The sequence below is a fragment of the Nannobrachium achirus genome, assembly GCF_963921795.1.
Source record: "Nannobrachium achirus genome assembly, chromosome: 15".
NCBI classification, from domain to species: Eukaryota; Metazoa; Chordata; class Actinopteri; order Myctophiformes; family Myctophidae; genus Nannobrachium; species Nannobrachium achirus.
In genome coordinates this window covers 40,201,469-40,217,604 of record NC_137822.1, presented here as the reverse complement: position 1 = coordinate 40,217,604, position 16,136 = coordinate 40,201,469, and the positions used below count along the sequence as shown (strand labels likewise).

Sequence of the window (16,136 nt, the reverse complement as noted above, 5' to 3'; positions counted from 1 at the left end):
ACGTTGTGGTCGAGAAGCGTCATTACACCCCTATGACGTAGTTCATTGTTTAAAGTCCGCTTCCCGCCTCACAGCGACCAAGGCAACAACAAACACACAACACACACAGCTGTTCTCTGTCGACAACAGCACGGAGACGAGACAAGACAAGACAACACAACACACAATAAACATGGCAGCACAAAAGGTGAGAAACAGTTGAACAGGGGGGAACATAACACAGTCTTTTTTTTATCTTTTTCATACTTCTCTGTAACTTTGTAAATAACCTACTGCTGTGCTGCCTCTGGGCAACACATTTTCCCCATTGGGATAATAAAGGTATCTATCTATCTGTCTGTCTGTCTGTCTGTCTGTCTGTCTGTCTGTCTGTCTGTCTGTCTGTCTGTCTGTCTGTCTGTCTGTCTGTCTGTCTGTGTATCTATCTGTCTGTCTGTCTGTCTGTCTGTCTGTCTGTCTGTCTGTCTGTCTGTCTGTGTATCTATCTATCTATCTATCTATCTGTCTGTCTGTCTGTCTGTCTGTCTGTCTGTCTGTCTGTCTGTCTGTCTGTCTGTCTGTCTGTCTGTCTGTCTGTCTATCTATCTATCTATCTATCTATCTATCTATCTGTCTGTCTGTCTGTCTGTCTGTCTGTCTGTCTGTCTGTCTGTCTGTCTGTCTGTCTGTCTGTCTGTCTGTCTGTCTGTCTGTCTGTCTGTCTGTCTATCACAGCATTATGGAAACAGAGCTATGTTGCATTGTGTCATTGTGTATATTTACAGGGTATAGAGGTTTTTGAACAAAATAGCACCATTGTTTATTCTCAGTACAATTGAAATTGTATAAGGCAAATGGAAACTCAGATTTAAATGCATTTAAAGGTAGCATCTCTGTTTCATTGTGTATTTGCAGTACGTCTAGATGTCAATCAGCCTATCACATTTCTAAACTGACAATTTAAGACGTTTTAATACCAATAAAATGACAAATTAAACAGTGGCCAAATTGTCAAATATTAGAGGCAGAAATGGTGAAAATAGCCGATCTACATACTCACAACGTGAGTATTGAGCACGTAGATCTGCTATTTTCACACGTTTTGGGGTCCCCAGTTCGATTATGGTTATTTGGGGGGGTCACGCCCTGAAAAGGTTGAGAACCACTGTAAGGTAACAGCCCACAGCTACAAAAAGTGACATCCTCCCCTCTCCATCCACGTGTGATTACATTACAGGACCAGCTGGACTGGAAGTTTGACGACTTGCGTCCCCATTTCACCCAGAGACAGTGGGAGCAGCTGACGGACATCGAGAAAATAAGATGCAGTAACCTGAAAAGCAACCACCTGTTTAAGATGTCCATAGGTAACACAATGCAGCGTGGTGTTTTCTTGAACAGCTAATAGGCCTCATTATTATATACACAAAACATAATTTGTTTTGTTAAAGGACTGTAGTTGTACTATTAGACATACACTAACTCTAATTCAGTTAGTCACAAGGATGTATGTTTAAAATCCATACCAGCGATTAAATGTGGTCGTAATCTTATCCATCAGGTCTCAAGTCGGACCCGCCAGCGTTCATGAAGAGTTGCAGTACCTGCTCCTCAGCTCGGCAGAGTGGCAGCAAGATGGGCCCACCGGCCCGTACCTCCTCCTCCTCAGCTCGGCAGAGTGAGCGAGAGGAAGAGGAGGAGAAAGAGGGAGACAAGGAGTGGACCCCCTCTGGTAATATTCTATGCTGTTGCCATAGCCCTAGGCCAAAGGGCCTTTCTGTGTGCATGTTCTCCCCTTGTCTCCGAGGCTAGGTACCCTCACAAAAAAACATGCATTAATTGTGTGTGTGTGTGTGTGTGTGTGTGTGTGTGTGTGTGTGTGTGTGTGTGTGTGTGTGTGTGTGTGTGTGTGTGTGTGTGTGTGTGTGTGTGTGTGTGTGTGTGTTTGTTTCAGGTCGACAGAAAACAGGAGCAGTGCCCACCAGTGATCGTCAGCTCAGAAACCTACCGAACGTGGATTACACAGAAGAGTACGAGCCAGAAGATGACGAATACTTCTGTAAGTAGAGATACCACTTCTATGCTATACTGAACGTCTCTCTTTTCTTGGACTGTTTATTTTTAGTTACGCTGGGTCACGCTTTGATGTGTGATTACACTTGTCAAATCCATCTCTATTATAGTTCTTTAACTATTGAATACTTTTCGTTTTAGTTGCACAACAACTGTTCACCTCTGTCCTTGCCTGTGCGTGCGTGCCCGTCTGTCTGTCTGTCTGTCTGTCTGTCTGTCTCTCTCCAGACTGTGACCTGTGTCAGGATTTTTTCCTTTCCTACTGTGAGGAACATGGACCTCCTGTCTTCAGGCTCGGTCCTCCTAATATACCGCTTGGAGTTCCTGACAGAGCCAGGAAGACCTTGCCAAATCATTTTGAGGTAAAACTACGTGTACATATAAGCGTGTATCACATAATACTGTATAATCTATATAACGTCAGTCAGTCATGTCATGTCTCATTGTGTGTGTGTGTGTGTGTGTGTGTGTGTTTGTGTGTGTTTGTGTGTGTTTGTGTGTGTTTTCAGATCAAACGGTCACACATTCCAAAAGCGGGTCTCGGGGTGTTTTACCAGGGAAAATGGCCTCTCCATGTCGGAGTTCACTTCGGCCCTTATCAAGGAGAGGTGGTGAACAAAGAGGACGCTGAAGAGAGTGGCTACTCCTGGGTGGTGAGTGCACTTGTGTGATGTCGGATACATGTATGAAACGCCTTTTAAAGGACAACTTTGTTTTTTTACAACAAGGGTTCATATTTTAGATTGTAATAGAGAAAAGAAAAAGTGAGTGTTAAAATGTTTTCATTTGCTTCGTTCTAATTGTTTTACCGTGCTAAAATGTGGGGCATGCGTACAAGTGGCTAAATATGTCTTTTTAGACACAATAATCCAGCAGTTTCTTTATTGCTATTTACAGTAGCACTTCTAACACTTCACATCCAACCATGAAAGGTTGCGTTGTATCTTGGGAATGGGATTATTCTGTGTAAATTGACTTATTTAGCCACTTGTACTCATGCCCCCAGCCACTGAAATAAGAATCTGTAAAACTATAGAAAGAAGTAAATGAACTAATTTTAACACTCATATTTTAGATTCTTTCATTACAATCTAAAATATGAACCCTTGATGTAAAAAACTAAAGTTGTCCTTTAAATGAAATGGGATGTGAATACATAATCCTATGGTAGCCATGTTTTTCAGTCCTACATAATGTATCTTCAATCAGTATGCAGGTTGATACAAACAAATGTTTCTTTCTTTCTGTCAGTATACTCGGGGATACGTGATGATTTTGTTTTTCTTCTTTAGCTTCGAAAAAAGAAAAAGGGTCACGTCTACATTGATGCCAAAGACGTGAGGAAGTCCAACTGGATGAGGTGATTTGAAATAAAGCGCTTGGCATTATTTACTTGTATTTTCCTTGTGACGTATACGCCTGCGGCAGCTTTCTATATACCGATAACTCTGATACTGTGTGCGTGCGTGTTTGTCAGGTATGTCAACTGTGCTCGTCACGAGGGGGAACAGAACCTGATAGCTTTCCAGTTTCGACAAGCAGTCGTGTACCGTTGTTGCCGCTCTGTGAGCAAAGGAGAAGAATTGCTCGTCTGGTACGGAGACGATTACGCCAAGGAGCTGGGAATCGTCTTTGATAAGATGTGGGACCAGAAGAGTTCCGCTAAAGGTATCCGTTTATCTGTCGCGTCTGTTAAGGGAACATTATGCAGTGTCGTAAAAGTTGACGGAATTGACAGTTTGGTTTATTTTTCATTTTCCCTTTCCCAGGACAGAGCCCGCAGTCTTCCCCAGGACCCAGTCTGCGGTCTTCTCAGACCCAGACCCAGGCTTTCTGCTGCCCAGAGTGTCCGTTCGCCTTCACCTCTGAGCTCTACCTCCACAAGCACCTGAAACGGAGCCACAACGAGCTCTACTATGAGATGCTGCGCAGCGGACAGATCCCCCGGGCTGCAGCAGCCAGTCAGCAGCAGGAGCAGCAGAGTCCCAGCAGCAGCAGCAAACACCAACAAGGAGGAGACTCTGAACGCACCGGAGGGAAACGTTTCCACTGTGAAGAATGTGGAAAGAGGTTCAGCAAGTCACATAAGCTGAAGAGCCACGCGCGTGTCCATACTGGGGAAAGACCCTTCGGCTGCACAGAATGTGGGAGGAGTTTCTGTCGGCCATGTCATCTGCAGCAACACCAGCGCGTCCACACGGGGGAAAGGCCTTTCCGCTGTGACCTCTGCGACAGGAGCTTCAGTCAGTCAGGGCAACTGAAGGGACACCAGCGCGTGCACACTGGAGAGAAGCCTTTCTGCTGCAAACACTGTGACAAGACATTCAGAGATTCAAGCTGCCTACAGGTACACCTGCTTGTCCACAGCGGAGAGAAACCGTACTGCTGTAAACAGTGTGGCAAGACGTTCAGCCAAGCAGCCAAGCTGACTCTACACCTCCGCGTGCACAGTGGACAAAAGCCTTTCCCCTGCGACTTGTGTGGCAGGCGCTTCGCCGCGCCACAGACCCTGAGGACGCACCAGTTCGTTCACGTCGGAGGGGGGCCATACCCCTGTGAGGTCTGTGGAAGGCGCTGCAACGGGCCATCTGCCCTGAAGAGACACCAGCTTGTCCACAGTGGAGAGAAACCACACCACTGTGACCAGTGCGACAAGAGCTTCGGTGCGGCAGCTGACTTGAACAGACACCAGCGTGTCCACACGGGGGAAAAGCCTTTCCCTTGTGGCGTTTGTGGCAAGAGCTTTGCTGAGGCAGGTACCCTGAAGAAACACCAGCGTGTCCACACTCGAGAGAAGCCTCCTCTCACCTGAAGCCACAATGACAGTGTCAATGAAACACACTCATGGCATGTGGTATTAAAAAGTCCTTAAATTGGCACGTTAGAGATGTGAAGATACCCTCTATATACTTAAACTTTATGTTGGTTTGTTTACAGTGAGAAAACATTGTTCTCCTTGAGTTTATATATTATTATATTGTGCATAGCAGATTATTGAAACATAGCAGATATACAAGCTCACACTGCGAGCTTGTAGAAAAAATGGCAAAATAGTTTGTTATGCCTGTTGACAGGCAAGGTTGATTCTATAGGCTATTTAGGTCAGGGTAGACCTATATAGGCTAATAGCCTACATATATATTTTGTATAGCCTAATGTTAAAACAATATAGACCTACTGTTCATTTTACAATACTGTTCAATACTGCCCCAAAGAATGTATAGTATCGGGACATGGATTAATTAATTATTGGGGCGCACCTGATTCCAATAGCTCTGTATTTATGTGATTACTATGGAGTGCATAGGATAGCCGTGTGTAGGTTTGACATGTAACATAACATTTAATAAACAGGGGGTGGTTTACAATCCTGAGTCCTGAAATCTATGAAAAGCGATGAATCTGCAGCAATGTGATGTTGATGTTCGGGGTCCCCGCTTCAGAACACTTTGATAAAGTTTGGAAGTCATCAATCACTAGTATGTGCTTAGTAAAACAGAGCTGATTGGCACTGGACAGGATGAGTTCTTTTTTCCCCATCCAGAGCCAAAATAGCCGATCTACTATCTCTCCGGTATGGATGAGCCGGTGAGATTTTAAGTTTCCATTGGTGGTAAAACACTTCCCACATGTTTCACAGCCGAAAGGCTTCTCTCCGGTGGGGTGTGAATTCTCTCGTGTCGTTTGAGGTGAGACAATCGAATGAATCTCTTCCCACACTGGTCACAGAAGTAAAGATTTTCTCCAGTGTGAATTCTCTGGTGTCTGTCAGAGTTCACACTGGAGAGAAGCCATACTGCTGTGTCCAGTGTGAGAAAAGGTTCAGTGAAAAACGCAGCCTCGTACAGCACCAGCTAATTCACACAGGAGAGAGACCTTACTGCTGTGGACAGTGTGGGGAAAAGTCCACTACAGCCTGGTCTGGTCATAAGATTCACCATGAATTCTAGCCTATGGATTATTTTCCTATCTCTCCTGGTTAAGAACTTGAACCCTGAGCTCGTAGAGGGGCTATTTTCAGCAGAGGGGTGTAGAGGGGAAAAAGACGAGTAAGTACAGACTAGTGAAAAGTCAGGTTTATGATGTATTGACAGTGGTTAAATATCTGAAAACAAATTGACATGAATCCAAAATACACTGATGATTGTGCTGTCAAACAATGAAACTATATGGAATCTATGAACAGGTTGTGACAGATCCACTAGATGGCTCCAGAATACACTCATTTCAACACTGAATTTCAACTGAATTTCCCCCTTGGGATCAGAGAAACATGGCTGCGCCCAGCAGAGAGTACAGTGTGCAGTATGCAGACCACCCTTTGTTTCAAAATGTCTCTTTTGGAGTAAATGAAGTGTCTTTATGGGCCTCTCAATGGATTTACTATGGAGGACATTCACTTTGCGTGCACAACTATTGTACAGTTCCTCATGACAATGATTTAATAAACAGGTGGTGGTTAACAATGAGTCCTGAAATCTATGTTTTTTTCCCAAATGTATTTTACACTGTTAATGAACAAATGATTACCGTCACAATCTAGAGCTATTTAACTACACTGTTACTGAACAAACACTGTATAGCAACGATTACTTGTCACAATATAGAGCTATTTAACACTGTTACTGAACACACACTCTATAGCAGGGGTCTTCAACAGGGGGTCCTAGGGGGTCCTCGGAGTTACAACAGGGGGTCCTCCAAATCTTTGTGAGATGTAAGCTTTTTTTTTTCTCCTTTTCCAAATTAACCACTTGAACCCTAGCATCCATATTTTGAGAAATTTAGCCAAAAATAGCAGATCTACAAGCTCACAACGCCTTGAGCTTGTAGTTGGGCTATTTTCAGCAAAGAGGTTTGGTGTAGAGGGGGAAAAGACAGGTTTATATTGTATTGACAGTGGTTAAGTATCTGAAAACAAATTGACATGAATCCAAAATACACTGATGATTGTGCTGTCAAACAATGAAACTATATGGAATCTATGAACAGGTTGTGACAGGGATATGGGTTGCACACACACACACACACACACACACACACACACACACACACACACACACGATAAAGGACAACTTTGGTTTTTTACAAGGGTTCATGTTTTAGATAGTAATTAGAGAAAAGAAAAGAAAAGGTGAGAGTTAAAATGGTTTCATTTGCTTCGTTCTATTGTTTTATCGCGTTTACCATGCTAAAATGTGGGGCAATAGAAATGTATTATTTATTTGTGATTTTATTTATTTATAAAAATAGCAGACATACAAGCTCACGGCGCGGCACCGAGTGCCACGCTGCGAGCTTGTAGATCTGCTATTTTTGAAAAAGTCGTGAAAATGTGTGCAAATCTTTTGATTGTAACTCAAATTTTGCTTCTGGGTGGTCCCTGGAACTAACTATTCTGAGATGGGGGTCCGTGGCCAAAGACATATCATTGTGGGGGTCCTTCACATGAAAAGGTTTGAGAACCACTGACATAGTAGTCAGTCGAGAACAGACTAACTGAGCTCCGGTTAAGTGAAAAGGACCTTTTCTTTGACGATGGCTAGCCAGATTGCTGACGTAGAAACATGGGTTTTTTCCAAAGATCTAAGAAGGATTTAAAAAAACACTTATAGAATGGGGTCAAAGTTCTAATTTTCACGATCTTTCCAAAAAAAGCAGATCTACAAGCTCGGCACTCGGGGCTGCGCTGTGAGCTTGTATGTCTGCTATGTTTTAATATTTAAAGCATTAAAAATTGCGTAATAATGTGTTCAGGCCTAAATGGGTTAATCACCGTCTAAAACATGAACCCTTGTTGTAAGAAACTAAAGTTGTCCTTTAACAACACCAGAGGCAGCGCAGCACAGAAGAGTCCACTCAATGGTGCTTCTTCTCCCCCGCATGCATGCGGCGGTGCCGCTGGAGGTTGCCGGCCCGGCCAAAGCCCATGTGGCACTCCTCACAGGAGTAGGGTTTGACCCCCGTGTGGACCAGCTGGTGCTTCTTATTGTCCCCCGAGCAGGCGAATCGCTTGTCACACAAGGTGCAAGCGAAGGGTTTCTCTCCCTTGTGTCTGCGCTCGTGCGTCGTCAGCCCGCCAGACACGCTGAAGCGCGCGTCGCAATATGAGCAGCGGAAGGGCTTCTCTCGGGCGTGGAGGCGCAGATGGACCTTAAGGGTAGCGGAACGGCCGAAGCTCTTCCCACATTGCTCGCAGGGGAAGCGTTGAGCGGCGCGCTGGTGTGTCTTCGCGCCGCGTGTCTTCAAGGCCTGGGTCTGGTCAGTCCGTTTAGACCGGGGCTTCTGTTGCGACCGGGGACCCTGTCCTGAGAGAGAGAGAGAGAGAGAGAGAGAGAGAGAGAGAGAGAGAGAGAGAGAGAGCAGAATATGATCATCCTACCTATGACCTTGTGCAATGGTTAAGAAGAAAAAAACGGTAGAAATAAATGCTGTATTATCCTGCACAAAAGCAGATCTAGTAACACTGACTGCTTACTAGGGGTGTAACCATATAGTGTAACTGTCGTTTTTAACTTAAAAAATCGTAGTATATCGAAATGAAAACAGCTAAAATGGAATGGAATGGTTTTATTTTGTAGCGTATCGATTGTATCGATACTACCTACTTGTGCATTGTATTTAGCATTTTTAAATGAAAAAATTCAAAGGAGGGGTTTAATTACTTTTCCTTTCCATATAGCTACACTGGTCTATCGATAAATGTGTGTAATCTCTGGGTTCATGTCAAGGTGCAGGTTTGTCAATATACAATTGTCCACGTATTTGGCAGATAATCACTGTGTGTTACGTATTCATATCCATAATAATACATGTTTCCCTTAAAAACCTGTGCTATCTACACCTTTCACACAGATTTAATTTCGTTGCTAAATAGCTAAATAGCTCACTGACAATGTTAAACAAAGCAGAATACTCAGAAACTACCAACACAGCCTAATAGAGCAGAGTCAAAAATCATTGGGAAAAAAACGAACAAAAAGAATTTACCGGGCACGGACAGAGTCCACTCCGGGTCTTCCTGATTGTCGTCGCCGGAAGGGCTGGACGACGACGGCGGCGCGGAAGGGCTGGACGGCGGCGCGGTGTAGCCGGTGTCTGGTTGGGAGGGGCCCTCAAGGGCGTCGTACCAGTCAAGAGAGTCCTGTAATGTAAAGGAGCTACCAGTAGTCAGCTACAGTGAAGTGTTGTTAATGTTTCCATTTTATTTATTTTTCATACTACCGTATCATTTAAAGAGGAGTTAAGGCTAAGAGGCACTGTGATAATTCAATTTGCTTAGAAGCAAAATAAAAATAGATTTTTGTAAAGTCCAACTCACCTCTTCTTGCTCCTCTTGTTGCTCCGAGCCACTGTCAACTAACAGAAATACACAAGAATGGATGTTTAGCTAGAGGCTACAGCAATGATTACAGTCACAATATAGAGCTATTTCACACTGTTACTGAACCAACACACAGTTTACAGTTTACAGTTTAGGCATTTAGCACACGCTTTTAATCCAAAGAATAAGCAGGTAATACTATACTATAATAAGCACAAGATAATAACTCAGTACATTAACAACAATATAACAAATGCATAGGAATATCAATCTAGAAAACAATAACATAGGTAGACCACGCACCACATAAGAAAATATGAATCCTCAAATGACTACCCCCTCGACTAAAGCTGCTGTCACAAACTGTGCAACTAAAGGGGTTTTCTCCTGTATGAATCCTCAAATGCCTCTTCAGATTACCCTCTAGACTAAAGCAGGTGACACAAACTGTACAGCTGAAGGGTTTTCCCCCTGCATGAACCCTCATGTGTGATTTCAGAGTACTATTACAACTAAAGCTGTTGCCACGCATTTCACAGCTATAGGGTTTTTCCCCTGAATGAATGTGCCGCTTCAGATATGCTGTCACAAACTGTACAGCTATAGGGCTTTTCCCCTGTATGAATTAGCATGTGTTGCTTCAGATTACTAGTTTTCCTAAAGCTGCTGCCACAAACTGTACAGCTATAGGGCTTTTCCCCTGTATGAATTAGCATGTGTTGCTTCAGATTACTAGTTTTACTAAAGCTTACTAAAGCTGTCACAATATAGAGCTGTTTAACACTGTTACTGAACAACAGTAGTGTGACTATGGCAACCGTGTGGGATTACCGGACACGGAAGGAGTCCGCTGCTCCTCTTCTTCCTCCTCTTCGTCTTCTTCCTTCTCCTCCTCTTCCTCACTGGAGGAAGAGAGCCCAGGTGAGGGGGAGGTGTTGTTGCCACTCCTCATGAAGTCTGGAGGCTGAGACTTGTGACCTGAAGGAGAGCGGAGGAGAGAACCGAGAGAGAGAGAGAGAGAGAGAGAGAGAGAGAGAGAGAGAGACACAGACAGACAGACAGACAGACAGACAGACAGACAGACAGACAGACAGACAGACAGACAGACAGACAGACAGACAGACAGCAGATGGTTGGGTTCTAGAACACGACAGCACATTCCTGGCACTCTATCCAAATCCCAGTGGGTGCCTGATGTTTAAATAACACACCTGTGTGCTTGGCAAAATAAATAAAGGTACCATTACTGACTGCAAACAGTTTCAGTCGACTACACATTCCAGCATTGCACAGTGGTAATTGTGTCTTTTCGTGTGTGTAATGTACCTGTGGCGAGCAAAAACAGGTGGTTGACCTTCAGGTTGGCGTATCTGAGCTTGTCAGACTCCCTCAGCTCGCTCCACTGTTTTTTGCTGAAATGACGTCTCAGGTCCTCAAAGACCGGCAGCTCGTCCTGTAACATAAGGCAGTGCGTCTCAAACCTTGTCACGGCAAGGAGCCCCAAGTGGACACCTCAGAGCGACGACGTTGCTAGGTTTTCAATGTAACCTGTTAAAATGGGACTTTGATTGAAACAAATGTTACTACTATGAACGTAGTTAATAAAGGACAGACAGGTTTACAAGATCATCTCATCATCAACAATGCCCCAACGCAAGGCTGACTGAAGGATGCCAAACAAAAACAAATTTTACTCTTATGTACCTGTACAAAAGACGTAACAATAAAGTACAACCTTGAACCTTGAGGCTGTGGAGACTATAGCACAGCAGTGAAATGACCGATAGCAGAAAGGATAGAGTTGTAGTGATGCGTTGTTCAAAAAGAGGCAGGATGCACAAGCAAGCAGCATCGGCTGCACTTATTAGCTGATTTCAAGGACCCCCCCCAGTTAAACACGTTGGGGACCCCCATTTAATGGCATTTCTGGGGACCCCCAGACCCCACTTTGAGAAGCAGCAATGCACGGAGAGACAGGGGATAGCACGTGTTGCACAGTGTATGCACTTGTATGCACAGATGATGCTAGCTGATAATTATCACAAAATGATAATGCTATTGCTTTTTCTGTCTCACCTGTTGCTCCGAGGAACTCGACATGTTTGTCACCTGCAGGACACACACAAAACATAGTTCAAGTGACAGAAATACCGAAATACAAAAGATGGATGATTAGCTAACTAGCTTAGCTGGGTGCTAGCACACATCGTTGGAAAACACACACACACACACACACACACACACACACACACACACACACACACACACACACACACACACACGTGTGTGTGTGTGTGTGTGTGTGTGTGTGTGTGTGTGTGTGTGTGTGTCTGTCACCTGCTCTTGTGACGTTAATGTGCCGGCTAGCTGCGCTAGCATGGTAGCTAACCAGATGCTAGCCAAACAATTACACACAACCTAAAGTGTCTTAAAATGACCACTTAAAGTTGCAATGCAAACGTTTTCACACAGAAACACTAGTTTGTGCTTTGTACATTGATAGAAGTCTACTTTGTCAACTAGCAGAAGTACAGAAGTTACAGTCCAACATTGCTTTACGTACCGTGTGTGTGTTCCTGTCAGTCAGTGTGGTCTGACATGAATGAGCTTTGCGCCACCTAGTGACTACTAGCATGAGCTGCACATGCGCACAAAGATAGTTCGCCAGACAAGTAACCTTAGCATTAAATGTATGAATTATTTCAATAGAAAGTAGAAAATGTAAAATAGAAAATATATAGAAATATACAGTATAGATATTTTAAACTGTCCCCATTTGATTATATCAATCACTTGAACCCTAGTGTCCATATTCTGAGAACTTTAGCCAAAAATAGCCCATCTACAAGCTTGTAGATGGGCTATTTTCAGCACAGAGGTTTGGTGTAGAGGGGAAAAAGAGCAGACTAAGTACAGACTAGTGAAAAGTCAAGTTTATCAAGTATTGACGGCTCAAGTGGTTAAATATGTGTTGACATGAATCCAAAATACACTGATGACAATGAAACTATATGGAATCTATGAACAGGTTGTGGGGGTCCCTGCTTCATCTCTCTCTGCTAACACAAGCCATCTCGTTTCAACACACGAGACAATATTTTCCCAAGTTATTTAAAACAAACACTCTATAGCAATGATTACTGTCACAATATGGAGCTATTTAACACTGTTACTGAACACTCTATAGCAATGATTACTGTCACAATATAGAGCTGTTTAACACTGTTACTGAGCACTCTATAGCAATGAGTATGTTGGTTATTCGGATAGAAATAATGACTCCAGTGTGCAGGTATAAGGGTTTTTACTTGTCATTCTGTAAACACACAGATCAAAGGCACATTTCAGCAACACTGCTACACATTGGAAAGCCCGGTCCATTCTCAAAATAATCCAATAATAATACATCTCAAATTCTCAAAATAGTCTAAATATCAATAAGGGTGCATTCTCTGGTTAGCAATCAAATAGCAATAATCAATAATAAACACTCAGTATCAAAATGCTCACAGTTATCAGATATCGCAAAATCCACATTGCTACAATAACAGTACAAAACGTTTTCTCCTTATAAACAATAGAAACGTATTCTTGGCATCACATTAACATTCACAACAAAATAATACTCTTTTCCCCCAAAAACGACGATTACATGACCCTGTTACAGTAAGTAGAACCATAATAAAATCGTTTATTATTCACATCTCATTCATTCCAGGCTACAGGTGAGCTTCTTTACCCCACTGGACTTCATAGTAAGTATAACAATCAGTAAATATTTCTAATGTCACTAACATGCATTCCACACACACATCTGCTTCACAGAAACCCCCCTCAGTTTATACTTCCATCTAACATAGTCCTCAATAACATGTATATACTTTATCATGGCCATTTCTCACCTGTAAACACACAGATCAGAGGCACATTTCAGCAACACTGCTACACATTGGAAACCCCGGTCCAAGTGGAAGGACCCCTGCTGGCCCAAATGAGTGTATTTAGCTGCCCAAACGATTGCCTTGGTGTCATTTCAGTGCAATACCCAGAATGATGGTGTGTTTGACAACTTAAGTGAATGTACATTATGCAAGGTTTTTAAGCAGTTCCCAGTATAATATAAACAGCATCCTAATGAAATGAAATCCAGTCAAATAATGAAATATGGGGGGTATGCAAGAAATATAATCATGTACTGTATCTCCAGTCCCAATATAATCATGTATCTCCCATGCAATTCCTACCAGCAGCACGTTGTTGTACTTCCTGGTCAGGTGAGCAGAGCAGGCTCACTGGAGCATTGGGGAATTCCCAGGGGTATACGCCCTCTGTTGAAACAGGGCTACTGATAGAATATTTCTGTGAGAGGAAACAAACAGTGGCTTGCCGCCTGCGGCGGCAAGCCACTGTTTGTTTCCTCTCACAGGGTTGATTCTGACGACGACGATGATGATGATGATGATGATGATGATGATGATGATGATGATGATGACATTATGAATGAATCAAGCAACCCCGGATTTGAAGGATTAAAGGAGGATTAAAGGAGGAAACTGTGTGGTGAAATGGAGTTAAATAAAGCATTTGAATTACATGTACCTGCAAATAAATGTACAAAATAGAGGGGAAAAAGAGTGAAAAAAACAACAACAAACGATTCTGTCCCTTTAGCATATTAAAAGACAGCTGTATAGGCTATTCTATTCCAACAGATGAATATGCTATGTTTCTACACATGAAACATTTCCCCAAAGAAGACCCCTGTAATCTATGCAATACTTCAATCAGTCAGTCAGACAGACAGACAGACAGACAGACAGACAGACAGACAGACAGACAGACAGACAGACAGACAGACAGACAGACAGACAGACCTATCTACACTCTGAGCCAGCTTGTAGATCTGCTTATATCTATGTATTGATACTTTTACTCACGCCAATGAGTGAATGACATATAATGGATTAAAGTGCCCCAATGATTGAATTACATAATGGATTATTAGGCCTATAGCAGGAACAGGCACAGTCCTGGTACAAGCTCAACTAAAAGGAGCTTTATTTATTGAATGAATTATTTCCCTGTCTCCAACTGCGCCGCCACTGACTGATAAATTGCGACCGTCAGGTCGCAGTTACTATCGAAACCTCGACCAGGTGTCTGTCTGTCCGTCACACCTTTGCCCTGCTCATATCTCCGCAACCGCTGAACCGATCCGTGCCAAATTTTGCACAGACAGTCCTTGCCCTCCACCCATCGATTCGCACTCCTCTTCTAGCGCCACCATGAGGCCGAAACTCATTCTGGACACTGCTCCTACAAATCTTGGCCTAAAATCACGCAAATCGCTACGCAATATATATTAGGGAGTCTTACTGGTTTAATTATTTATTTATTTATTTATTTCCCGACTATGTTTCCGAGACTGAAAATGTATGTAATTATTTATTTATTTATTTATTTATTTATTTACACCCCTGGACTCCGGCGTCTTCCTATTGGCTTAGCTTTAAACAGCTTTATCTCCAGTTCACAGCATGGTACCGTCTTGAAACTTGGTGTCTGGACTTAAACGGCCAATAGGGACTTATTACTTAAGCCCCCCCCCCCTCTTAAGCCCCGCCCCTATCTTCCTATTGGCTTAGCTTTAAACAGCTTTATCTATCTCCAGTTTGCAGCATGGTACCGTCTCGAAACTCGCTGCGTGTACTTACATGGCAAGTAGGAACTATCGGTAAATGCTTAAGCCCCGCCCCCTCTGCCTTCCTATTGGCTGGGCTTTAAGCAGCCACATCTCCACTTCCCAACACGTTAATGGTCACAAACTCGGTGGGTGGTCCCACAGTCCCAACGGCTAACCGCTAATGCTAACAAATGCTAATGCTAACACATGCTAATGCTAACAAATGCTAATGCTAACAAATGCTAATGCTAACACATGCTAATGTTAACACATGCCAATGCTAAAAATGCTAATGCTCGCTAATGCTAATGCTAACTAATGCTAATGCTAACACATGCTAATGCTAACAAATGCTAATGCGAAAAAAATAAATAAATAAATAAACAAATAAAGTGTGCGTGCGTGCGTGCGTGCGTGCGTGCGTGCGCCTCACTTAATTATTTAATTAATCAATTAATTATTTAATTAATTAATTAATTAATTAATTATTTAATTAATTAATCAATTAATTAACTGCCTCCTCGTTAAGAACCCTGTAAATTTAGGGAAATTCTTTCTTTCTTCCTTCCTTCCTTCCTTCCTTCCTTCCTTTCTTTCTTTCTTTCTTTCTTTCTTTCTTTCTTTCTTTCTTTCTTTCTTTCTTTCTTTCTTTCCTTCCTTCCTTCCTTCCTTCCTTCCTTCCTTCCTTCCTATATAAAATATAAAATAATGAAATAATGAAATAATTAATTAAATAGTGGGGGTCCCCGAACGCAGTAGTTTTGTGGGCGTCGCACACATTAATTATGTAAATTAAGCCAACTTATGCAAATGGGGGGGCGGGGCATGGTTTGGAAATGCGTGGTGCGTGCATGCGTGCGTGCGTGTGTGCCTTAATTAATTAATTAATTAATTAATTAATCAAATAGCGGGGGTCCCCGAGGGTGTCATCGCGTGCGGGGCGGCGAGCCGGTCCCGTCGGTACCAGGCTCGAGTGCGAGGCCCAAACGGCGGTTGAGCAGGCGCCTTTAGCGTTTTCGAGCTTGGGTATCCGCTATATAATTAATTAATTATCTGCATTAATTATACAAATGAGTT

The 16,136-nt window shown here is 43.0% G+C and overlaps 1 protein-coding gene across 1 annotated transcript; it reads left to right on the top strand.

The window, feature by feature from the left end:
* Positions 1-88: 88 nt before the first annotated feature.
* Positions 89-5,361, top strand: LOC308298799 (histone-lysine N-methyltransferase PRDM9-like). The gene is made up of 9 exons (XM_080742474.1): positions 89-187; positions 1,217-1,346; positions 1,541-1,711; positions 1,934-2,038; positions 2,281-2,414; positions 2,562-2,705; positions 3,345-3,412; positions 3,530-3,720; positions 3,822-5,361. The coding sequence occupies exons 1-9, from the start codon at positions 173-175 to the stop codon at positions 4,862-4,864; spliced, it is 2,001 nt and encodes a 666-aa protein (XP_080598600.1). The 5' UTR covers positions 89-172; the 3' UTR covers positions 4,865-5,361.
* The last annotated feature ends 10,775 nt before the right edge of the window (positions 5,362-16,136 follow it).